General features: G+C 41.6%; 1 protein-coding gene across 1 annotated transcript in view; it reads left to right on the forward strand.

Moving 5' to 3' along the window:
• The window catches only part of TANC1 (tetratricopeptide repeat, ankyrin repeat and coiled-coil containing 1), a 152,315-nt gene extending 127,533 nt beyond the window's left edge, over positions 1-24,782 (forward strand). Inside the window, exons 19-26 of the mRNA XM_065413377.1 lie at positions 3,569-3,702; positions 4,210-4,333; positions 4,638-4,813; positions 14,225-14,357; positions 17,582-17,673; positions 19,984-20,130; positions 20,947-21,047; positions 23,348-24,782. Coding sequence (XP_065269449.1) covers positions 3,569-3,702; positions 4,210-4,333; positions 4,638-4,813; positions 14,225-14,357; positions 17,582-17,673; positions 19,984-20,130; positions 20,947-21,047; positions 23,348-24,782 — 2,342 coding nt within the window. The remainder of the gene's footprint in view (positions 1-3,568; positions 3,703-4,209; positions 4,334-4,637; positions 4,814-14,224; positions 14,358-17,581; positions 17,674-19,983; positions 20,131-20,946; positions 21,048-23,347) is intronic.
• The last annotated feature ends 737 nt before the right edge of the window (positions 24,783-25,519 follow it).

Genomic DNA, 25,519 nt, shown 5'->3' on the forward strand with positions numbered 1-25,519 from the left:
TGTAGTTGAGTCATATTGGGGAGTGCATATGTTCTGTTTTTGTTTTGTGGCTAAATGACAACCTTAGAAAGCGAAGGCCTCCAACCTGGCACCTTTCACATCAGCACTATAAGAAGATTTTGAAATGCATTATAAATACATATTAGTAATATACTTGCATCATCAGCTGGATCAAACTTAATTCTAATTGCTTACTTGAAATTTAAATAGCAAAATTATTTTTTTTAAACTTTTGGGAGGGGGAAGAGGATAATTGCTTGTGGGATGAAGCAAATTAGTAAATATTTATATTACTATAGCATATAGGGGCCTGGTATATATAATTTTTAATAACAAAATAATATATTTGTATAGTTTTGTAATTAATTATTAACTTTCCTGGAGGCCCCTCAGCTTAGGCAACATACAGTGGCTGATTTTTAAAACTTTTTTATATATAGTCATCATGGCAGAAGTGGGTCTTGAGGAACAAATCTGAAAAGCGAAAAGAGTACTAGCAATCCAAATCAGTTTGGGATGGGGCAGGGAGATTTCCCGTACACAAAGCTGGCATCACTTGCAAAGCAGAAGGATGGGGAGGGTCAGAGGCAACACAAGAGATAAAAATGGATTCTTAAGAGTGGTGTAGTGTGAATGAATGGCTTAAAGTTAGGAGACGAGGTTTTAATTGGATACCGTGGAAGAGGGGGAGATAGTGGAGGGATTCAGAGAGACTGATTATGTGGTGAGAGTAATGTGCAAGGACATGTCAGCCTAAAGCAGATTCTTGATCAAGATATAAATCTCTGAAAATGAATGTACAAAGGAAATACAAGAAAGCCACTTACAAGTGTCATTAAAACTGAGGTAATGAAAAATATTGAAAAACAGTCCTACTGTTGAAAACTGTAGATATTTTTATGCATATACTTACATAGAAAGTTTGTTTAGGAAGCAGTTTTATGTAGGCTGTGAAAGTCTGCATGTACCCATTATGATGTTTAAAACAAATCATGCTCTCAAGACAAATGGTGATCTTCACAGGGTAAGATTCCAGAGTCAAAGTCCAACACACAACTCTGTGCTCCAGTAGGTATTATTGGCATCTTATAGAAACTTGACTAACCATGAAATACAATATTAAATGGTTTTTGTATCATACATGTTGGATTCTGTACATGGTGGCAGCCATTTATAATCATGTTTTCATATAGATTTCCAAACTTTGTGTCTATCTTGTTTCGGGGGGGGGGGACATCCTTTTTTCTGTCCCAATTACTATTTCCCTCTAACATTGTTGGCTGCACACCAAAGATCTGCCAGATTATTAGTTTTCCTTCAGCCTAATGGGCTGCTCTCATATTTTCCATTCTGCATCAGTTGCTTGTTTAGCTGCTCATTTAAATTCTTTCCTTTTTTATTAAGGCAGATAGGGTTGAGCTTTTGCAGAGTACATTAGGCAGATCAGAGGTGGTCTTTTCAGTAGAATAGTCGGAATTCCTGAACATAGTTTTGCCATGATATTGTTTGTTTTAGCTTGCTGTAGTGCTATTCTTTAGTCTTGCTTGTGGCCGAATATGGTATGCTTTAGTCATGTTGTTGCTATAACTTCAGAGTTACACCCTGAACTCAAGAGCTGGAAGTGACAGTGAGATAAACGTGAAGTCTGTTTTTAAAAAGGTGGTTTTGTTTGCTTTTTTAGTAACTCGACAGTTCTATCTGTACATTGAGGATCTTCAAGAAGAACTGTCAAATTGTTTAGACCAAAACATTTGGTCTAATTTTAAAATAAGTATCTGTAAACTGGAGGGGTGGGTATGTAGGTCAGATGTTATTTTAAAAATTGAAAACAGATTTACTACATCCTGCAGTGATTGTACTTTTTTTACTTTTCAGCACATCTGTGCAAGTTTTTAAATACTGTATTTAAATATTTTCTAATTGAAAACTATTTTTAAAAAAGGAAAAGAAATGCACTATTCTTTCACTGAGCAACTGAACAAAGTGTGCATTAACTCTTTATGCTGGATTTAGATAGAAGCACTGTGTGTAGTGGTGAACCATTTACTGGTTTTAGCTGAAGTTAGCTAAGAAGCACCATTTCCAGAACAGTGCTGACATCACTGGTGATTCTGGTACAAAGAATTCAACAACAACAAAACCTGTTAATTTCAAGCTCCATTTAAAACACACAAAAAAGCTGATGTGTGCCAAATGGAAGAGAACAAAATCATGATGGGAAAATATTTTATTTTCAAGCTTCAAAGAGTGTCACAGTGGAAGTGAAAAAGCATAATAAACCGTGGGAAAAGATGATTGAGTTGTTTAAATGATAGCCTAACTGCAAAACTATTATTTTTAAAGTCATGATGCTGAGAGGGATTACAAACTCTATAGCTCCCTATAGTAGGAATTATCTGCCTCAATATAAACCATGAACAATGCATGCAAATGTACAGTGATGCTCACCCTATCTACACCTGTGATAAAGGTCTTAGCAACAGTTTTATAATTATGCTGCTTGTACTCACATGCTACCATGTTGTATTAGGATGATCAGTCACAAAGGCACATGCATGTGCCCACAGAATGTTTTAATCCAGTGCCAAATTGCTGTTCAGTGCACCTGTTTATTTGGGTTCTGTGCATAGACCAGCCAGTGCTCTAATGATCTACCACACCAATATCAATCCACAGTTGCAAGGAGGTTGCAATCTAGTAGAAATCAAGAGTCGAGAATATTGTAATCTTTTGTACTATTCTAAAATATTTTTAACAAGAGACTAGCTACAATGTTAACATCACTCATGCATTGGCAAAAGCCATTTGAAGCCTAAAACAAATATGGTCAAGTTAAGAATCAAAACCCTTTATTAGAGAGCTATTGTAACTTTTCCCATGCAGTCTACTGCAAAAATAGACAAAACAGCTTTAACTCATCCATCAGGAAGAAACCCAGTTACATGAGATACACAAACTTCCTGGGAAATGTTGAATATCTGCTGCTTAGTGGTTGCAATAATCTGCTGTCATTCAATAAATAAGCAGCATTCTGAGAAGCTGTGATAGTCCTGGGATTCACTAACAGGACCATCAGCTCTATAAACCTCCGAGAGAAGCATAGTCCAGTAGGTTTCAGCTCACCTATCTTGATAAAATGAAATATAATGGACTTATCAAATTGGTTGATCTAACTGTTTTGTTCTGTCCATAAACACTCTTCTTGTATGCAAGCTATGTACATGATTTAATCAGTGTGTTTGAGACTTAGCTTTTCCTCAGTCATAGTATACTTTGGTGCTTTAACTTCCCATCTTAGTTCTGCTCTTCCTGATGCTCTGTAGAGAACACCAAGTTGCCTTTATAAATGGAGGGGGAGGGGTGAGAGGAGATTAAAAAAACAACAAAAAAAGTCCGTAAAAAGGTCTAAATAATTGAATCTAGACACAATTTGATCAGAATGCTGTGAATACTGCACAGAGGTATTTTTAGTTGAAAAACTTGTTCTTTTTTCCTCCATAAGAGGCTGTGTTTACCAAAGCTAAAAGAAGTTTGTTAATGAGAAATAATTTCTTTTGACTTTCTTTAGCCCTGACAGCTGCTGCAGGAAGAGGGAAATTGGAAGTATGCGAGTTACTGCTTGAACATGGAGCTGTTGTGACAAGAGCCAACAGGAGGGGAATCCCTCCACTTTTCTGTGCAGTGCGGCAGGGACATTGGCAGGTGTGACAAATGCTCATGAATAAAATGAATGATTATGGGAGATGTTTCTTGAATTTTAAAATTGTTCCTCCATCTTTATGCATGTAATAAATGGCGCAAGTGTTCAGACATACTTAGTTCCCAAGGAAAACCTCACCACTTGAGTTATTTAAGATGGGACAAAGCACTTGAAATTACCGCGTCTTTCTGAACTAGAAAATTTTGCTTCCTAAACTGGGAGCAGAGGCAGCATAGGAGCTATTACGCTGGCGGTGTACTAATGGAAGATCAACCTCTTATTGGGGGATTCTCCCCTGACTTGCTACCCTTGGTGGTGTGTTGCAACATGGCACAAAGCGGCCCTAGCAGAGTAGAAAATCCTAGACTTAGAACTGCAAACGAAGTTTTAAATTCATCATGAATTATCAGACTGAATATAAGTAACACATTATACATCCCATTCCTAAAAGGCCACTAGTGCATTTCTAAAAATTAAACTGTTTATCTAAGTTTAAATTTTATTTTCAGATTGCTAAAATTCTGTTAGATCACGGATCTGATGTGAATTTAAGTGACAAGCAAGGCAGGACACCACTTATGGTGGCTTCTTGTGAAGGACACTTGAGCACTGTGGAATTTCTACTTTCCAAAGGTAAAATCAATAATTGTACAATTGCACAAGGGATTTTTCTGTATATTTAATTACAGGTACACAAGCTAGATAATTTTTCAGCAGCAAGTACTTTTCATAGTTTTCAATCATATCTTATTTGCAAACGGTATGCCGGACTATACAATAAGGTTTATTTTATTGTAGCTTTTGATGGAGATTAGAGGAAGTGAAAGGGTTTTTTTTATTACTCATATTTTGAAGCTCACATCAAATTTTGGTTTTAATTTTAAAAGTTAAACATGGAACTTTAATTTTTAAAAAACCCATTTGCGTTTTATTTCAGGTGCAGCCATTTCATCCCTGGATAAAGAGGGGCTGACGGCACTGAGCTGGGCCTGCCTAAAGGGCCATAGGGGAGTGGTTCAATATTTGGTTGAAAAAGGTGCAACAATAGATCAGATGGACAAGAATGGACGAACACCCTTGGATCTGGCAGCTTTTTATGGAGATTCTGATATTGTAAGTAAGGTTAATTTGTAGAAAATCCTCTAAGCCAACTTTAAACTTTCACAGTCTGAACTGGAATCCGTCAATCAAAATGTTAATGAAGGAAGTGTAGGCAGGTAGTTAAGTGGCTTAACTTCCTTCTTTACTTAGATCACTTAGACCTGGACACCAGTGCAGGTGTTTATGCAGAAAAAGCATTTTCCAACAGATTTTTAGTACCTAGATAATTGTACTAGAAGTTCAGTGTTCTTCAAGTAGTGTCTCTATAGATGCTCCGCTTCAGGTGCACGTGCACATCATGAGCCCTTGGTCAGAGATTTTCTGTTCTATCCCCCCTCGTGCCACACATCAAGGCAACATAAGGCTGCATGGGTGAACCGTTCTCAGTTCCTTCTCAACTGTCTCAGCCTGAGATGGAGTCTTAGCATGTCCACCTTGAGCATGTGTCAGCTATCTTGTATACAGTTTATACTGAAGTTTGTTTAGTATTAGTTATAGTTAGAGATAAGTAGCAAGAGGATTGTTTTGTTATTCTCTCTCTCCCTGAGGGAGCTTTATTCTCCTGACAGCGCTCCCTCTCCTGACGAGAGACTGTATCTGTTAGCGATGGCCACTCTGTGTCCGTTGCTTGGGGAACAGAAGTGCAAGTTTTGTTTGGCCCTCAAATCCAGGGCAAGGAAGAACAGGGAGATTAAGCTGAGACTGCTAATGGTGGAATGCTCCCTTTGACCAACTTCTGAGGGTACATCTACACTTAAAACACTACAGTGGCACAGCTGCAGCTGTGCCGCTGTAGCACTTCAGTATAGACACTCACTACAGTGATGGAGGGGCTCACCTGTTGTTGTATTTAATCCACCTCATCGAGAAGCAGTAGGTAGGTTGACGGAAGAGTTCTTCTGCTGACCTGGCACTAGGGGGTTAGGTCAGCATAGCTACATCTGTCAGGGTATGTTTTTTTACACCCCTGAGAGATGTAGCTATGTCAATGTACGTTTTCAGAGTAGACGATCCCTGAATCAGGTCAGGAAACCCACCCCCACCTGTACCCCTGTCTCTGGATAGATCCAGTGCTCTTTAGACCTTGGTTGCAGGCTTCCCCTAAGGAAGGGAAGCTTTTGGAGAAGGGAAGGCTCCAGAAAGAGGACTGTCATCTTAAGGCGCCAGCTCCTAAAAGACCCAGGTCCCCTGTGAGATGTATGGTCTTGAAACCTCTACCTCTTGGCTCAGTACAGCAGAGGCAAAGGACTCCTCCTCTGGGACTGGCAGGGCTGGAAAGTCCCACAGCTCGAAGGAGAGACATGGTTCTGACAAGGCCTCTGTACCATCTTCAAGGGACAAGGCAAGCAATCATGCTGCATGTCTGTCACGGATTCCGTGACCTCTGTGACTTTTTCAATGGCCGGTGCGGCTGACTCCGGGGCTGCCCCGGGGGCCAGCAGCAGCAGCAGCAGTTTGGATGTGGGAGGGGGATCAGGGCCGAGGCAGGTGTTTGGAGTGCCGGGCAGTGCTTACCTTGGGGGTGTCCCTGCAGTTCCTAGGCAGAGGGGTCAGGGGGCTCTGTGTGCTGCCCCTGCTTGCAGACACAGCCCCCTGCGGTTCCAGGCCAATGGGAGCTGCGGAGCTGGCACTCATGGCGGGCGCAGCACGCAGAGCCCCCCTGGCCTTTCCTCCCCCTAGGAGCTGCAGGGACATGCTGCCGCTCCGGGGAGCTGTGCAGAGCTGGGCAGGCAGCCTGGCAGCCCTGCCAACCCTCCCCTCCGCCCAGCACCAGTGAGGGGTCCCAGGCAACCCCCTCCCCAGCACCCGTTGTGCCCCTGGACTGGCCCCCCAGAGCACTCCTGGCCCAAGTTTTAGTTAGGGGTATATAGTACAAGTCATGGACAGGTCACACGCTGTGAATTTTTGTTTACTGCCTGTGACTTGTCCATGACTTTTACTAAAATACCCATGACTAAAATGAAGCCTTAATCATAAGCACTCCGGTCTGGCACCATCTGGCATAGCCCCGCTGTCCGTACCTATCCATTCAGCATCCTTGGTACTGCGCAAGCAAGGGTGCCACACACACCAGCACCTGCACTGGTACAGCCCCAATCAGCAATACAGTCTGCTTTGGCTACTGCTTCAATACTGATCCCTTACTTGGTACCACAAGAATTCTGATACCCTAAGGCCCTGTCTGTAACTGACAAAATGAAGTCCCTGCTCCTCATGGGTACTGAGTATCTCTTGGTACTGACACCCCTATCTCCAGATCACCATCGTCCTCTGGTACTCAAGGAATCTCGACCTTTTCTGTGTGCTCCCCCATTGGAGGATATTGATGAGGATGAAGAAGACTTCCAGTCAGTCTCTTCTATTTCTGTATAAGGCTCTCTGACATAGCCTTATAGGAATCCATTCTTTGACCGTCATAAGGAAGATCATCATGCTTGGCAACAAGGATGGTGAACCAACCCGGCATGCCACCTGCACTTCCGTATGCCCCCACTCCCCATGACTATATTGAGACCCTGGGTTGCTTATTGGCAGCAATTCACAACAAGTGCTGTCTCATAGGGAAGCGAGATGTGTACAGTCCTCTCCTCCCCAACAAACCCCTCTCCCCAACAGGAAGAGACATCTGAGGAGCAGGAGGCCACTTCTCAAACACCTATTTCATCCTTGTCTCTAGACAAGGTGGTTATTGCCCCCACCACCTTTCATGGCTGACAATTTCCATCAGTTTCATGACCTTATAAAGAGAGTAGCTGACACTCTTCAGATTCCATTCATAGCACAAGCTGCTGGATATCCTGCAGTCACCAACACCCTCCAGGGTGGAGTTACCCATTAAAAAGGTGCTCCTGGATCCAGCTAAGACTGTGTGGCAGACACCTGCTACCGTTCCACCAACGTGTAAACAGGCAGGTAAGAAATATTATGTTCCCTTAATGACTCTGATTTTTTTTGTTCTCCCACGTCCCCTCCTGTCCACCCAAACTCCCTAGTGGTGGATGCGATAAATGAGCATGGTAAGTAACACTTCTGGAAAGTCTACTTCATATGACAAGGACCAAAAGAGACTGGGCCTTTTTGGATAGAAGTTCTACTCATCCGCAACCCTGCAATTTAAGATCATGAATTATCAGGCAATCATGGCCAAATATAATTTTACAAACTATAATAGATTTACAGCCTTTATTGAACATCTGCTGCAGAAACATAGGGAACAATTCCAGTCCATCATTTCACAGGGCCAGAACCTCTCTTCAAACATCCTTGAATGCTGTGGACACTACTGCCAGGAACATCTTCGTGGTGGTTGTTATGCACAGGGCATTTTGGCTCCAACTCTCGGGGATTCTGAGAGAAGTTCAGAAAACTGTTGAGGACCTCCTCTTCAACAGTGATAAGCTTTTTTCTGAGACCATGGATGAGTCCTTGTACACGCTAAAGGACTCTAGGGCTACATTATGATCACTGGTCATGTACAAATAAGAGAAGATTTACTAGGTTACAAACTGCCCAGAGATGGTGTCCTGCTCAGTTCTCTGGATTCCGTAGATCCACTGATTATCCTAGAAAAAGACTTAATTCCATAGAGAGAGTGCCATTCACTTGTACTCCATGAGCACTCAGTCATCTTCAAAGCAATAGTTCTGACGGGTCAGTCACGGGATTGAATCCTCGCATGCCTCTGGTTTTACAGCTGCATCCATTTGCCCACCTCCCCCTGCTTTTAGAGACCTCCTTTCCCATTTCCAACATGCTTGAAGGTGGATCACTACAGACAAGTAGGTCATAGAGGTCATAACATTGGGCTATGCCATCCATTTTACATCCCTCCCTCTCTTCTTCCCTCCCCATTTCCCCATCCCTTTTTAGGGACCCCGCTCACTGGTTTTATTGAGACAAGAAATGAACTTTGTCTTTCAATAAGGAGCAATAGAGACAGTTCACCTCCTCACAAGGACAAAGTATTTCCTTGTGCCAAAGAAGGATGGAGGATTGAGACCGATCTTGGATCTAAGACTTTTAAACAAATTTGTAAAAGCTCAGAAGTTCAGAATGGTGACTAGCAGCTATAATTCCTTCACTAGAGGAAGGGGATTGGTTTTTGGCCCTCGATCTACAAGATGCCTATTTCCATATAACGATACCTCCATCTCACAGGAAATACCTATGTGTCACTATAGTCCAGGATCATTTCCAGTACAGAGTTCTTCCCTTCAGCTTTTCTTCAGCTCCAATGGTGTTCTCAAAAGTCCTGGTGGCAGTGGCTGCTTACCTCAGATGAGAAGCAATCCTTGTCTCAACAAATGATTACTCAAAGGTTGTTCCTACGAAGCAGTGCTATCTTCCATCCAGACATCCCATGTTCTTTTCCAGGAATTGTGTCTCCAGTTGAATGTAAAAAAACCCATGTTAATCCCTGTACAGAAGATACAGTTATAGGAGCATCCTTGGACTTATTGACAGCCAGGACCTACCTTCCCATAGAAAGATTCATAAGTTTGTTGGATGTGATAGGCAAAGTTCAGGGGAGCCCTCGATGCATGATAAGGAGCTGTCTATAGTTCTTGTGACACATGGTTGTTTGCACCTCCATAACTGATTGCTCAAGGCTATGTGTCTGCTGCTTGCAGGGTTGGCTCAGAATGACTTGTTTTCCAGCCAGAGACACGTTACAGGCATGTGACGGTTCCTCTTCAAGTGAGCAACTCCTTGGACTGGTAGAAAGATCAACTCAACATCTGTGCAGTCATTCCCATCTGTCACCCAGATCCATCAGTAACTATGACAATAGATGCACTGTTGGGATGGGAAGCTCACCTCAGTGCTCTGATGACTCAGGGCAGATGGACATCTAAGGAAACCAGTCTCCACATAATTCTGTTGGAACTCAGGGCAGTCAGGAACCCTTGCTTTAATTTCCTGTCCCTCATTGGGACAAATCAATCATGGGCATGATGGGCAACGTATCCTGCATGTATATCAACAAACAGGGAGGAGCAAGATCCCCCTCACTGTGCGCCAAAACCAAGAAACTGTGGCACTGGTATATAGCCCATCAGATCCAAATTTCAGCTGTCTACCTCCCACGTAGTCAGAACACCACAGCCAATATTCTCAGCAGATGCTTCTCCCAGGACTAAGAATGGGAGCTATACTCTCAGATTCTTCACAGCTATTCTGAAGATGTGGTCTTCCAGACATGGATCTCTTTGCCACCTCCAGGAACAAGAAGTGCCCTCTATTCTGCTCAAGCAGGGGTGTAGGGCATCACTCTGTGGGAGACTCCTTTCTTCTAACTGGGGAACTAGAGGTGCGGGGGGGGGGGGTGCTGGAGCACCCCCACGTTTTATGCAGGTCCTCGCTGCTGGCCCCCAAACTAGGGACCCCTGCTGCCAGGGTCCCAGGCTCTGGCTAGCCGTGGAGTTTAATCGTAAACTGATAAGTCTGATGCTTATTGGTTAACCGGTTAAACTTTTACATCCCTCCTTGTTATGATGCAACCGTTGTTCATCCCCCGCAAAGGGTGAGAGTACATTCTGCAGATCACCAGCAACATCCACAGCATTACTCAAGAATGTGCCAGTATCTGAGTTATGTAGGGCTATTACGAGGGCTTCAGTACGTACATTTTCTAAACTTGGTACTACAGTACTGTCTTCAGTTCTAGACTCAGTTCTGAAGCTCCCTCTGCTCGTAAGCAACCTGAAGTGGAGCACCCAAAGGGACACTACTTAAAGAAGAGATTACTCACCATGTGTAGTTACTGTGGTTCTTCCAGATGTGTGTACCTGCGGGTGCTCCACTACTCACCCTCCTTCCCCTCTGCTTCAGACTGTTCTCTATGGGATGTTCGAGTGGAGAAGGAATTGAGGACGGTACATTGCTACATAGCCTCGGTGTGTGGGCACATGCTTGGGCCAAATGGACAAACTAGCAGAAAATCTCTGAACAAGATTCAAGACATGCATGCATCCTTGAAGTGGAGCACCCATAGGGACACGCATCTTGAAGAACTGCAGTTACTCCCTTTGTGCAGTAACCTCTTCTGATGCCCTTGTGCTTTACAGCATGTTGTAATATTTCATAACGGATATCTTAAATCTCCATAAGAAAAACACCTAGTTTGTATGTCTGATCTACTGGAATTAAAAGAAAAAAAAACAAAACAAAAAAGTCTGCTAGACCGTGGAAAATATCCTTTCTCTTTGTCTCTGTGTAACTCTCTTTAAAATAGCCTGCCAATGCCCAGGTTGGGTAACAATGTTGAGCAAAGACCCTAAATGAAAGGGACATATAAAGAAAATAATGGTGCACGAAGGCTGAAATTGAGTGGTTCATTTCTGTATCATAAAGAGCACTTTCTCGAATCCTAGTGTAGATATCCTGCATTCTTGATGTGGTAGTGTTTATGATTATGATAATAATGCCAAATAGCGTTTATTAAGCTTTTTTTCTGTAAATCTCACAACATTCTATAAAGGTGGCTAAACATTATTATCCAGTCTTTATAAGTGCAGAAAACTAAGGTGTTGAGGTAAATTTGCAGCATGGATAAGGCAAATCAGACACTTCAGAACTGAGACTACACCTTAGGTCTCCACTTCTAGTCTTGTACCCTATCCACTGCACTCCACTGCTTCCTTAGTTTATATTATAAGTATTACAGGTAGGGCAGTGATTAATTTGAAACTGAAATAAGATATGTCTATAAGTGTTACAGCCAATATATGGTAACTTCAGAGTCCATGATTTAAACTTTTCAAATTTGCAAGCATGAGGTGAGGCTCTCAGCAATAAAACATAATTAAGCCAAACTGGCAGAAGTTAAGCTTCTAGGAGTTAACTGGTAGGATAGGTAATGAACTTCTTACCTGCAAGGAGATGATTCATTGAAGATAATGTCAGAACACTACTGGGAAGGACATGCACTATACCAAATCCAGCAATTAAATGGGGAATCTAGAGCCTGAGCTTTCAATCTCTTACTCATATGGAGGTAGCCTTTACTCAGGTTAGAGCATGTCTACCCATGCAGTTGCTTCAGAATAGCTATTTAGGAAGAGTCAAAACCATGTGGAGTTACTCAGAAATAGCTATTGTACTTTAAATTCACACTCCACCTTAATCTGAATTAATTTACATAAACCCGTAGTTGATTTTGAAGGAGTGGTTGTTAATGGATTTTGGAAGGCACTATGCTCAGCCTCCTCATGAGTGTATTTCTAAGAGGCAGAAGGAATCCTTAGGCCTCCTAGTAGGATTTGGGGGTGTATCCCCTCTGTTAAGTAGGGAGCCTTTTTGGGAGTACTGTATTGACATACTGTATTAGACACTGTGTAATCAAAACATTGGTATTTCAGTATTTGCACATATACTTCTGAGTGAATAGTGGCTTATGAAATGACATTAACAAAAATTAAATATGAAGTAAATATTTCCAACCAGCACATGTTGTGTAGGAACATAGCTGTTAGATTGTTTAAAAATAAATCTGTTTTTTCCTCTAACTGGTGTGTCTCTTGCATGTTAAAGTCCCAATATTGCTACTTTTTTACTAACTATATATTTTTGGAGGGTGGGGTGTTGGGTGTACTGTCTATATTCATGAAAAACACTTAGTCCATATGTGCTGAAAACAGTGTGATGAAGCTCAGAAACACATAATTTACTTGGAACAGTTTTCCTGCTTAAATGACTTCAGAATCCTAGGAATTTCCAGTAGTAGGAAAGCAGTAGTAGCAGCACTCTGCCAGGAGGAGGACATTGACCAGAGTTTCCATTGCTGGCCTCTACACGCACCTCACCTCAGATCCAGAATCCCCATCCATCAGCAACAAGAGGAAGAGAGAACCAGTCTTTAGACTCCCCAGCCTGGATGGTGACATTACATCTTGTGTGTGACTTAACATCTCCTGTGCTACCAAAGGTCCTTACTGTTATCTCTGGGATGAGATTGGTCACCAGCTGGAGCAGCTCAAACTGCCAGTCAGTCTAGCAGACAGCTGCACCAGGAGTTACCATCTTCTTTCACCTTGTATGTCTGGGCAGCTTGATCTCTGGGCCAGGGTGGCAGCCAACAGCATAGACTGTTGGAGGTAGTGGAACAGCTCATCCAGCAAACCAGCAGCGCCAGGACTTGGGGGCTGTGAATGACAAGGATACTTAATGCCTAACTTCAGGTTAAATCACTATCAGCCATAGAAAGCAATTGTTAGACTCCTTATTCAAGGAACTATTGCTGGCCATTAACCACCTTGCTATTACTGTCATTTCTTATACTTCCCACTTTTAAGAATGGTTATTGAGAAGTTAATGATGGGCCAATTCCAGCTACTCTTGGGTACCACAAGTTTCTGATGCATTTATTTTGTTCAGCATTTGACATTTATTTTACTCTTTACATTTCTGTTTTTACCACTTTGTGTTTTAGTTTATGTCTATACTGCATTTTAAAACTTGCGGTCCCAAGTCTCAGAGCTCAGATCGAGCACTACGGAACCAAAAACAACAGTGTAGATGTTTGGGTTCAAGCTGGAGCTTGAGTTCTGAAACCCTCTCTCCTCCTGGGACTTCAGAGCCCAAGCTCCAGCTCCAGCTACTGCGTAAATATAGCTGCTTATTTTAAGCCTGAGTTTGTAGACTCTGAGACTTGCTTATGTGTGCTTTAGAATCCAGTGTAGACATACCCTTAATTTCTTAACTGCAACATCAAACTGCTCCAGTGATAAGTGGTATAGAAATTAATAAACATTACTCCTTTAGTTTTCTTCAGTTAGTTCAAAAAGCCAATGTCTGTTATCACAAAAAATTGAAGCATATAATTAAACTTGGGCATTTTAAATAATCCATGTTTAAGTGAATGTTACTTAAAAATAGCCTGTACATTCTTCTTTATTGTATTTGTATGCCATTCTTCCCCAAACACATCAGAACAAATTTGGTACTATAGTTTCACACTTGTCATTTTAATGTCACAACATACTGTGACATGCTATCAAAACCTTTGTTAATTATCCTGAAGCCCATATGGTCTGTACAGGGCTCCTCTATATTTTCATCCCAGTTTTATAATCTTGGACACTAGCAGCCATACCAGTATGTTGAAGCTCATGATGTGAACAAATGGGAGAGTGAACATGTAGTGTTGGCCTTATGGTGTCTTGTATATATTTTCTACTGACATGAAGACAGAAAAAGATTGTTATTTATCACTGAAGTTAATGCAGTAAAGTTAGGAATGTGGCTGTTGCCTTCTCCTTCCCTTCCCTTCCGGGGTCAAAAGACAAAAGAGGATTTAACTTATTTTAGAGACTAACTTTATTTAATGGGGACTCCAAGTAGGATTAAGAAGTGGCTTCACTATTCTGCCTCCCATGCTGAAAGTTTTTAAAGGTTTTATCCAGTCTCCTTCCTTTTTCCCAGGTGCAGTATTTAGTAGAGAAGGGTGCAGTGATTGAACACGTAGACTACAGTGGAATGCGTCCATTAGACAGAGCAATTGGATGTCGAAATACGTCGGTAGTGGTCACACTACTTAGAAAAGGCGCCAAATTAGGTTAGTAAGCCCATTCTATATCATCAAAGCACAATTTTTGTTTGTGTTGCTTTTGTTTAGAAGGGAAAGAATTAAATGTCTGCTATAGTGCAATAATTCTCATTTTTCTAAAACAGAGTTTTAGAAAGTCTATCACATTCATTTTGAATGGAAGGCTATAAAACATATTACATACAAAAAACGACTTTCAAAGAAATCTATTTAGGTTGCAAAGTCAAGCACTCCAAAGTTAGAAAATGCCAGTTTTATGGTTACCCATGCAACCGTAATTGTGTCTCCTTGTGCATTGAATGCTGAACATAGTGAGCATTTAATTTAAAAGACTGAATCAAAATGCTTATGCACAAGGGCAGGTGCTGAATTACTGTTATGCGGGCAACCCTAATTCTGGTATTTCCAAAATTTTTAGTGCATGACTTTGCAACCTTAGGAATGTTCATTTAATGTAGATTTTTGTATGGAACTTTCTAGAATTCTTTAAAAGGAAAAAGGTAAACAAAAATTCTATGGCATCCAACTGTAACAACTGACCCATTATCATCAGGGGGCAAACCCTGAACCCTCAACACTGCAAGCCAGATTGCTGCCTCTTGAACTTCAGGATCTAAATATTTTAGCGCGCACATGCTCTCCGCCTTGCCTCCTTTACCTCTTTCCCTGGAATTGGAGGGAGCTCTGTCCCCATGTGGTGCCCCTTGAGACGAGCTGTGAGGGAGAATGAGCCACTGGGGCTAGGTGCGGGGCCTGGGGGCAGTTCATGGTGGGGAGGAGGCCGGGACTGGTTTGCTCTCTTCTTCTGCCACATGATGTTGCCACAGGGGCATGGGCTACGAACTAAGTCCCACTAACTATATGTGCTCTGACAGCTCCTGGGAATTCCCAGTGCAGTGTGTGCTACTGGTGATGCTGATTTGACAGCAGTATTGCTAATCCAGATTTAGAATTTTTATATTCAGTTGTTATTTTGGTGTGCTGCATTTTCCTTGGGAATGCAAACAAGAGAAGGAAATGGTGAATTTTTTAACAGTTTATATCTCAGCAAAAGCTGAATGGAATTTTATGGGGAAAAGAAAAAGGCATTTATGTAGTCTGAGGGCATTCCTGCTACCAAAATAAAGCTGCAAACAAGGGAGGTGAGAGCTTCTCAAAGAAAATGTCTCAAGAATAGTTTGTAATGGAAGCTATTAGGCAACCTAAATATAGAGGTTGTTACTAGAGCCTGCCTAAAAAGGGAATTTTCTGCCCCAGGGAAAATTTCAGAGTTTTGGGTGGGTGGGTGGGTGGAAGGTAAATATCTAAATTTTTCACTAGACACAAATTCTCACAAATTCTGTTTTGGGCGAACCAAAACAGATTTTTTTTGGCTTGCTAACTGCCCTCCTGGAAGTTTGTCAATTTTACTCTCTCCCTGCAGGCAGAAAGTGAAATTGAGCCTTCCAGGCAGACAGCTGGGGGGCTGTCATTTTGATTTTTTCCCAGCAGAAAACAGAAATTTTTGCATGGGAAAATTTCTAATTGTACAAAAGGGGATTTTTCATTTGGAAATCATCTTCAGCCAGCCCTAGTTGCTTCTAGCTTCTCTTCATAATGTTTTGGTTCTAATAAAAAATTCCACTTCCATAACTTTTGGGGTTTCCATTAATTTAAATACACTTCTACCCCGATATAACGCGACCCGATATAACACGAATTCGGATATAACGCGGTAAAGCAGTGCTCCAGGGGGTGGGGTGGAGGCTGCGCGCTCCGGCGGATCAAAGCAAGTTCGATATAACGCGGTTTCACCTATAACGCAGTAAGATTTTTTGGCTCCCGAGGACAGCGTTATATCGGGGTAGAGGTGTAGTTGTATAATAGGTATTTAGCATATGAAAATCTTTTCCAGACATTAACTCAGTGCATAGCTCAAGAGCTAGGTGATCAGAGCACTTTGGACACTTTTTTTCAGGTGATATCCACATGTTTTAAAGCCAATGAATCTGTACCAGGCTTGCTGGTCCAGTTGTATGAAATATATGTAGTGTATTAAGCAAACAATCATTTTTTTGTTCCCACTTCCGTATTTCTCGTCTTAACACTCTGAACCTTGGCTATAGCCAGGAGGCTGTGGAGCCTCAAGAAAGCAAACTGGTACTAATGCTCAAGAAGGGGCTTTTCCCTTTTAATACATAGAGAATACATGATGGTATGGTAAAGATTTTATCCATATTTATTTGGAATAGGGCCATTACATGCTAGTGGCTAGACATGAATTATGAAGTCATCCCAAAAGGGTACCGATAAAGCTGTTTATACCATGCCATAGGATGTTGTTCTGAAAAACCATTTTAGAACTGTTTCAGAGGTTATTTAAAATTGTATTGATCTTATTTTTAATCTTCCATCTGTGAAACCAGGTGTCTTAGTTAGCAGGCCTCTGCAGTTAGGATTCAGAGGATAGAAATAATTTTTAGAGGTTTCTAAAATTATAATCTAAAATAGCTTTTCTGTACACACTACTGTTCTGATTTTAAGGTCTCATATCTCACTATCTACTAGGATAGGCTAGAATCAAAAATTTTATATCACTGTTACAGGGAGAGGTGAGAATACTGGGCTTCTAGTGATATAAAGGCCCTGTTTTTAGCCCTCATGGACTTAATCCATGGATTCAGGCATGAAATCCAGGACTGATAATATTCAATCCTTGACCCATGAGATGTTTATCTTTTCTGAGGAGAAATTCCACGTTTGGGTTTTGTGTTACATTGCAGCTGTTTGAAAATGCTCAAAGATTTGGAATATTAACAGTCCTGGGGGCAACGGATTAGAGGGCAGAGTGCAGGTGAGGTTGTCAGTTGCATGAGGAATGCAATTAATTAATGGCTCTAGTTTATCCTGTGGTTCAACAGTTAATTATGTGGCTATTACTACTGTGTGTTTGTGTATGTGATTGCTACTGAGTCTGGGGCACCTTTAAGCCACAGTTCAGGAAAGCATCCTTATTTAGGAATGCACTTAAACACATGCTTCGGTGCTCTCCTGAAGTGGGACCTAAAGCAGGGCAAACACACTTGAACCATTAATACCAGGCTGCTGTATGTATAAACATTTCTACAACCATTCATCACTTGTGGAATATCCACTGACGTTTTTGAGTGAAACTATGTTGGGAACAAGCCCTTATTACTAGAAAAAACTATCAGAAATGTCCTTTGAAAAATATTTAATATTTTAACTTGCAGGAAATGCAGCGTGGGCAATGGCCACTTCTAAACCTGATATTCTGATTATTCTACTACAGAAGTTGATGGAAGAAGGAAACATAATGTACAAAGTAGGTAGATTCTTATATTCATTGCTAACTGTGAATGTTGTAAGTGTGCTATTACTCAAAGGTAGGTAATGATAGTTAAAACACCTGCTGCTTTGTCTTTAAGAAAGTACTGATAATAAGGTATATGCAACCCCCTTCCCTCATGTTGTGGGGTATGGGAACCAAGGAGCTTTGACAGAAAATATCCTTCCCCTGTAAGAGAGAAATTGATTGGGAACACTCAGATCTTGGAAAAATGGATAAAATAATTTGATCTTTACTATGCATCAAGTTGTTCATTGAAATATTGGTAATATTTAGTTATTCCTTAAAATGGCAGAAAGCTAATTTGAACATATCCTATTGAATTAGGTAGGAACAAAATACATAAAGCATATCCTTTTGTTGAGATACTTCTCTGCATGTCATTTGTTTAAATATGAATTGAGCAAACTTTAGCATGCCTGATAAATGCTTTTCTCTGGTGAGATATTGCTTCACAAGAAGTGGATTGGAAATGTCTTAAGTTGTGCGACATTCTTTCTGTATTTCATTTGTGTAACATAGCTTCCATGGGTATTACATGGGCATTATTCAAAGGCCATTTTAGCTCTGGGAATTGAAATCCAGTGGGTCACCCCTTGGAAGGGTTGCAAAGGTCTGCCCCTTCATCTTTATTGCTACTTCTGACCTGCATCTGCAAAAACCAGAAAAAAAATGTGAAAGAGAGGCTCCTTATGACCTAAATTAGTGTATTTCAAACCCATTTTATATTTATATCTTTTCAGGGGTTGTTATTTTAAAGGTTTCAGAGTAGCAGCCGTGTTAGTCTGTATCCGCAAAAAGAACAGGAGTACTTGTGGCCCCTTAGAGACTAACAAATTTATTTGAGCATAAGCTTTCGTGGGCTACATCCCACTTCTTCGGATGTTAGTCTCTAAGGTGCCACAAGTACTCCTGTTATTTTAAAGGTGTAACTGATCCTAGGGGAAGGGCTGATCTTGTGATTTTTAATTTTTGTATTTTTAAATTTTGTATTCGTTTTACTGAATTGTGTTGTGTTTTATGCACTATGGCCTAAGTCACTATATTAATGAACTCAGACTCAAAGCTTCATTGGTATACAGTGTTCAGGGCTAAGAGTTCTATCCCTGATGCCTTCATGAGGCTGTAGTAGAATATATTTAGGGCAGTTACATTAGTCTTCCCTGCTCCTTTAACTGCTTTCCTTTATAGCCTAAATTACCAAAAGTGATGGTTTTGGGGCACCCAACTTGAGGCATCTTAAAAGAGCTTGGTTTTCAGAAAGAATTGAGTGCAGTCTCTGAAAATCAGGTCCCTATCAAGTATCTCAAGTTGGGCGCCTAAAAATTGATGTACCCAGAATAACTAGTCACTTTTGAAAATGTAGGCCTATTTTTATAAAGAGACACATGATGAGAGAACTTATAAAACAAGTTTATTATTTAGGCTAACACAAATTACAAAGCAAATAAATTATTAAAACAAGAAATTAACTATAAAATATTTAAAAAAAAGAAAAATATTTCATTTTTATTAATTAAAACCTTTGCTAGCCCTTATCTAAATTCTGCTTCTGTAAGAAGCATTAACAACATCTTCTCATGGACATTTATCTAACCACAGAGATGTTCTCTGAATGTCTTTTGGATTCTTTTAGAATTTCCAATACTTTGAAATTTGTTGGTAGTCGCTGGAGAAGGTTAGCTTCAGTTTTCAATCTCTCTTAGGCAAGGCAAGATGTCCCCGCTTCCCTCCCCCCTGCAATTCCTACCCTCCACCCCCCCAGCAAATCACACAGCAGCAAGACACCTTCATTGTTTCACTTCCAGCTCCTAAATGAATTTGGGTGGTGTTGGAATCTACATTTGTATGTTGCTCTGGATATAGGCTGTCCTTCCTCTGAGTTTATCCTGAGATTTTATAGGTAGGCACCACCCCCAATAAAAGGTGTGGCTTAAAGGCATCATCTGGCCTGTAGAGTTTTGCTGTTTAGGCTTTTAAACCAATTGTTCAATTACCCTCTGTAAAACTGTTCCACATCAAATACCAGACCAAGAAGTTGTGTTATCAACAAGACCTTACATGTCTGAAGAACTCTGCTTTGGCACCGGTGTTACAAATTTAAAAGTAAATATTTGAATAACTATCCCTGTTTTTGAAAAAAAAAAATACTTATTTGTAAATACAAAATCTATAAAAATAGATTCCATTTGAAGAGCATCTGTTTAGCAAATGTCAAATAGGAATGATTAATATTGAGGAATTTACAAATCCAACTTCTAAAGCTCTTGTGTTCTAAACCTATAGAAAGGGAAGATGAAAGAAGCAGCTCAGCGATATCAGTATGCCTTAAGGAAGTTTCCTCGGGAAGGGTTTGGAGAAGAAATGAAAGCTTTCAATGAACTAAGAGTTTCCCTGTATTTAAACCTGTCACGGTGTCGCAGAAAAACAAATGTAAGTTCTTATTGTTGCTCTGTTGCTCATGTACTTGGAGTTCTGGAAACCTCAATGAAGCTCAAACCCCATAAATGTATAAAGGGCTAGTATGCTGTCCTTGCACCATGATGCTCTTGTGATTCTTGCTCTTCCTGCTGAGCTAAAGGAGGGGCAGGAAAAGCTACCACTGGGAGGATGTACAGAATACCCCTGTGGTACTAGCATGAAGTGAGGGGCAAGGGGAGAGGGGCAAACCATACAGGTGGGCAGATTACCTGTTACTCCAGAAGTGATTGCTACTGTCATGGGTCACTGCACATGTAAGTGGTGGGACCCCTTCCTTCCCAACCTCTAGTACTAGTAAACTCCTTATCCACTGTTATTTCAGCCATCATCTACTGATTTTGAGCCCTATGTTGCCACAACCAATGGGACTCCTCATGAAATAAAGTAGTACTCAGGCCTTGTCTACATGGGCGAAATTGACCAGCATAGCTATTCCAGAATAACTGTCCTGCTTTTATTCTGGAATAGCGTGTCAACACAGGGAGCTATAACAGAATAGTTATTCTGGAATAGGTATACTGGACAACTTCCCTGTGTAGATAAGCCTTAGGGGTGGCAGCATAAGGTCCATCCCGATCCCCCTTTTTTTTTTTTTTTTTAACCCTCCAACTTTACTTTTGCCAATTTAAATAGTACTGTCTGAAGTGGGTAGGCTATGGGAGCTCTCAAGATTGTTTCTGGTAGTGTCTGTAACTTACGTGCATGTAACATTTTAAAAATATTTAAATGTCACTGTATACATTGAAAATATAATTGCTATTAAATTAGGATTTTGGCATGGCAGAAGAGTTTGCTACCAAGGCACTTGATCTGAAACCCAAATCCTATGAAGCCTATTATGCTAGAGCAAGAGCCAAGAGAAACAGCAGGTACTGTCTGTGACTGTGTCTACACACATAGATCTTTGTTTCATAACATTTTTAAACAGCTAATTTACACGTACATTTAAGGTGCTTTAAGTTAGAGATACTTGCAAATTCTTTTTCTCCTTTTCTTCTTTTCTGTTAGTGTTTATTCATTTTGTTGGGAGTTAAGTGAATTTAATGCAAGTGAAAGGTGCCAGGTAGGCAGCATATTAAACAGTTGTTTCTGGAATTCCTGATGACACTTGTTTAAATAATGATGGTCAGAGTGAGTAAATGCCCAGTTTTGGTATCTACCTTTTTATAAATGACTGTAAATTAAGCTATATTCCCTTTTATCCTAGCCTTTTCCATAGGCCAAAAGCCGTCTTTGGGGTTTGGCTTGGTGTTGACAAGCCCATCACCTGGACTGAGCAAGCAGTAATCCATCAGCATTCCTTGCAGGGTACCAAAACTAGCTAACTGGATGGGTCGGCAATAAAACCCTAGAACTATTATAGGTGACACAATGCCAGAGGACAAGAAGCTGTTGAATGAGCAGCAGCAGTCCAAGATGTAAGCAAGAGTGGGGCAGGGAAGAGTAGTTGTCAGCTCTTGGTAGTACTCCTGAGGACATTCTGCACACAAAAAATGAAAAGATCTGTGCATGATATTTTAAAATTCTGCAAATGTTATTTGTCAAATAAATGTGGAAGTTCCAGCATGGCATTGGGGAACACAGGCCAGTGGCTGCACAGAGGTGGGAGATCACTGTGCAGTTCCCCCCGGTACACGGACTCGACGGTGAGGCTGCACCCAAGCCTGACACAACGCAAGGACTGGGCCTGCCCCAGAAACAACGCAGGGCCCTGCCCCTCCGTGCCAAGTGCACTAGGTGTGTGCAGGCAGGCTCAGCAAGGCAGGATCCAAGTGTGGAGGGGCTTAGTGTGGGGGTATCCGGGTGTGGGTTGAGAGGATTCTGTGAGGGGCAATCTGGGTGCGGGCAGCTCAGTGGGGGATCTGGGTGCGGGGGAGATCTGGATGCACAGGGGTTTGGGGGGTTCTGGGTGCAATGGTAATAGACTCTGCAGGGGGTCCAGGTGAAGGTGGTTAGGGCTCAGCGAGGGGGTCTGGGTGCAGGGGAGCCTAGAATTCGACAGGGGAGTCTGGGTGTTCAGGTGTCAGTGGGAGGTCCAGATGCTGGGGGAGTGGGGTTCAGTGGGGTGGGGATCCAGGTGTGGGTGGCTCGTTGAGGTACTTCAGGTGCAGAGGGAGTGGGGTTCTGAGTGTGGAGGGGTGAGGCTCAGTGGGATATGAGGTATGGGTATGGGGGAGGGTCTGGATCCATGGGGGTTGGGCAGATGGGGGAGCAGCTCCCTGTACAGTGATCCCTCCCCCTGCAGCTGAGGCGCAATGGGTGCAGGAAAAGCGGGGAGGAGGGAGTTTGCATAGCTTCCTACAGCTAGGGGTAGGTCTGACACAGCCCTGGATGCCGCACGGGGAAGAGGAAGTCCCGTCCTCCCCAGCCCAGCCGGGACTAGGAGCTGAGCCCAGCACAGTGTACGAGCCACCAGCTTGGTCTTCCGCAGTCCCACCCTCTGCCCCACAGTGATTTACCTCTCTGCCGGCTGCCCTAGGCACCTGAAACATACTGCTGGGGAGGGTCACGTGACCGCTGTTGTGTGGCTTCCCTTTGCTTCCCCATCAGAAAGTCATTTTTCTGCAGGGAAGCAAAGAAATCTGCAGGGGACATAAATTCTGCACATATGCAGTATTCCCCCAGGTGTATGGTGGGAACCTAACCCTCCAAAGAATCTGGTCCCAGCAAGAAGTAACTTTTCCCATCTTCTCCTGCAGCCAGAGAGGGGGGGTGCACTTATTCTGGGGTATGGAACATTACAAAGGAACTCAGTGTGCCAGTTACAGTGAAGCACCTTTTATGCTGAATTCCTTCTCCCCTCCTGCTGCTGTGTCCAGTGCTGCCAGCTAACTCACTGCTTTTGCCTTCTTAAGGGCTTCTGATCCTCCAATGGGATGGAGTGGGAATGATATGGGACTTCTTTGTCTCTTTTCTCCTCATTCCTAAGGTGCCCTTTGAGTGTTGAGGATTCCCTAATTTCCTACCACCACCACATTAAGTAGCAGATACTGTTAAAAGACAATAGATCAAAGGGCTGCCTTGATGGTTAATAGAGATGACAGCCAGTACACAATGGCGGAAGTTTAATTGCCCAAAGTTGTAATAATTTTTTTTCTTTTAGAGGGACAAGGTGGGTGAGGGGTTCTTTTGGAACAGTTTACTTTTATTTATTTTTTCCTTTACACAGACAGTTTCTTACAGCTCTTGCTGACCTACGTGAAGCCATAAAATTGTGCCCCAGTAATCAAGAAATCAAAAGGCTCCTAGCTAGAGTAGAAGAGGAGTGCAAACAGTTTCAGAGAACACAGCAACAAAAGCAGCAGTCTCCACAGCCAGCACAGCAGAATGACTCTGACAATGAGGAGGTTCTTGTCCAAGGAGTGAATGATCATTTCAATATTGAAGAAAGAAAAGAAGAATTTCCACACCATGATGACCCCCTTCCATCTTCACAGAGGCTGCAGCGTTCCCAGACAGCTTCTCCCTACAGCAGAACCCTTCAAGAAGGCCTTCAGCAGAAAGCCAGACCCATGTCCCCTCAGAAAAAAAATGGGAGTAAATATCTGAGAGAACCAGGGTTGATCATGCAACCTACAAAGCAAGCACAGATTGTGAAAACTAATCAGCATTTTAATTCCATTCAGCCTGGATCAAGAACTGGAGCTACACTGTGTAGTGCAAAGACACAGTCTCCTTTTCAGCATCTTCCCACAAATGCTATGCCTGTCCGACACCCTGGAAATCTAACCAATAAAAGTCAGCATTTAGATGGGCCAAACACTTTATCATCTGGAAGCATTCCCACAGATTTCAGCTCTGGATTGTACAATGAAAAGTTAGCATCCAACCAGTGTCCCCATTTACAGCATAGTGAGAGTGTCTCTTCTCACTCTTTCACAAGCAAGGCCAAAACCACTGATAGGCTTAATGTCCTTGCACCTTCAGTCATGGAGAAAGCAGCTCCAATTCAAGGAATTCAAATGAATTGCAGTGAAGCAAGGCAGCAAGCCTCTGTAACTAATGTCGTCTCTTCTGGCTCTCCATGTAGCAGCATGATCATTTCCAGCTCAACCAATAGTTTAACTTCAAGCAGCAGCTTTTCAGATAGCGTGAAAGGGTTAGGGCCAGATGTTCGAATCAAGGAAAATAAAGTTAGTCAAGTTCAGAGTGGTACGACTGAACACAGATCTCGGAATACACCATTTATGGGGATCATGGATAAGACAGCAAGGTTTCAGCAGCAGAGTAATCAAACCAATCGCACTTGGCATTGTCAGGCATCTGAAGGATTACTAACAGATGCTTCTGGTGGGGTTGTTCAATCTGTAAACTGTGAGCAATTCTCTGCCAGACAGACAGGTGGATACAGTAATCAGACTAAAACTTCCTCTCCTGCTATTGCCCCGGGAGAAAATACCCAAAATGGAATGCAGCCTAAAGAACTTGAAGAGCTCAAGTGCCAAATGCCTGCCCACTGTCAAGATACCAGGATGTCTAAAACAGTTCCTCATTTCTATCCAGATGCTATATCTGAACAGCAGTCTCATGTTAATAAGGAAGGTCATCTAAGTCCTGTCAGTTCTGCAAAACCAAAGCGATCTTTCATAGAGTCTAATGTATGAGTATGTCATTTTATATAATAATAAACTGATTGTAAAACTTAGCAAATAACAGCATATTGATTACTTATGTTAATCACTACTATAGGGCTGTTTCATCATAGAATATTGTTTCTGCATAACATATTGATTATTATCTGGCCACTTTTATAATTATGAGTAGGTTGTCCATGTTGGCCAGTATTATTCATAGAAATATGGGATACAACCACTTCCTTAAGAAGCTATACGTACCACCATGGAACAAGAATATTAACTGGAATGTCAAATTTAACTAGAAATGCATTTACATGGTTAGCTAAGATTGTGAATGCACCGAATTGGGACCTTGAAAGAGGAAAAATAATTTAATTTACTTTTCATTATATTCCATCCTTATTGTAAGACTTATAACATTTTCCTCTTATATAGGGCTTTAATCTTGGCTTTTGATTGTATTAAAAGTCATCACTTGCATAATAATTATAACTATGCCTCTTTTCTAGTACTTAAAATGCTTGATTCCAACAAAGTTATGAGGGTAAAATACATAGTATGTAACATCCAGATCTGTAAATGACTGTTTTCTTATCAAAAAGATATAGTATTATTTCATTAGTTTTCTAGAGGGATTTAATTGGGATGCATGATGTAAATTTAGGAACTTTATCACTTGTATATGAGTAAACTTTAAGCAGCTATGTTTTGACATGTAAATATGATATTTTTAATTACTACAAGAAACCAAGTAAAATCCAGTA

Source organism: Emys orbicularis, chromosome 11, assembly GCF_028017835.1.
Source record: "Emys orbicularis isolate rEmyOrb1 chromosome 11, rEmyOrb1.hap1, whole genome shotgun sequence".
Lineage (NCBI taxonomy): Eukaryota > Metazoa > Chordata > Testudines > Emydidae > Emys > Emys orbicularis.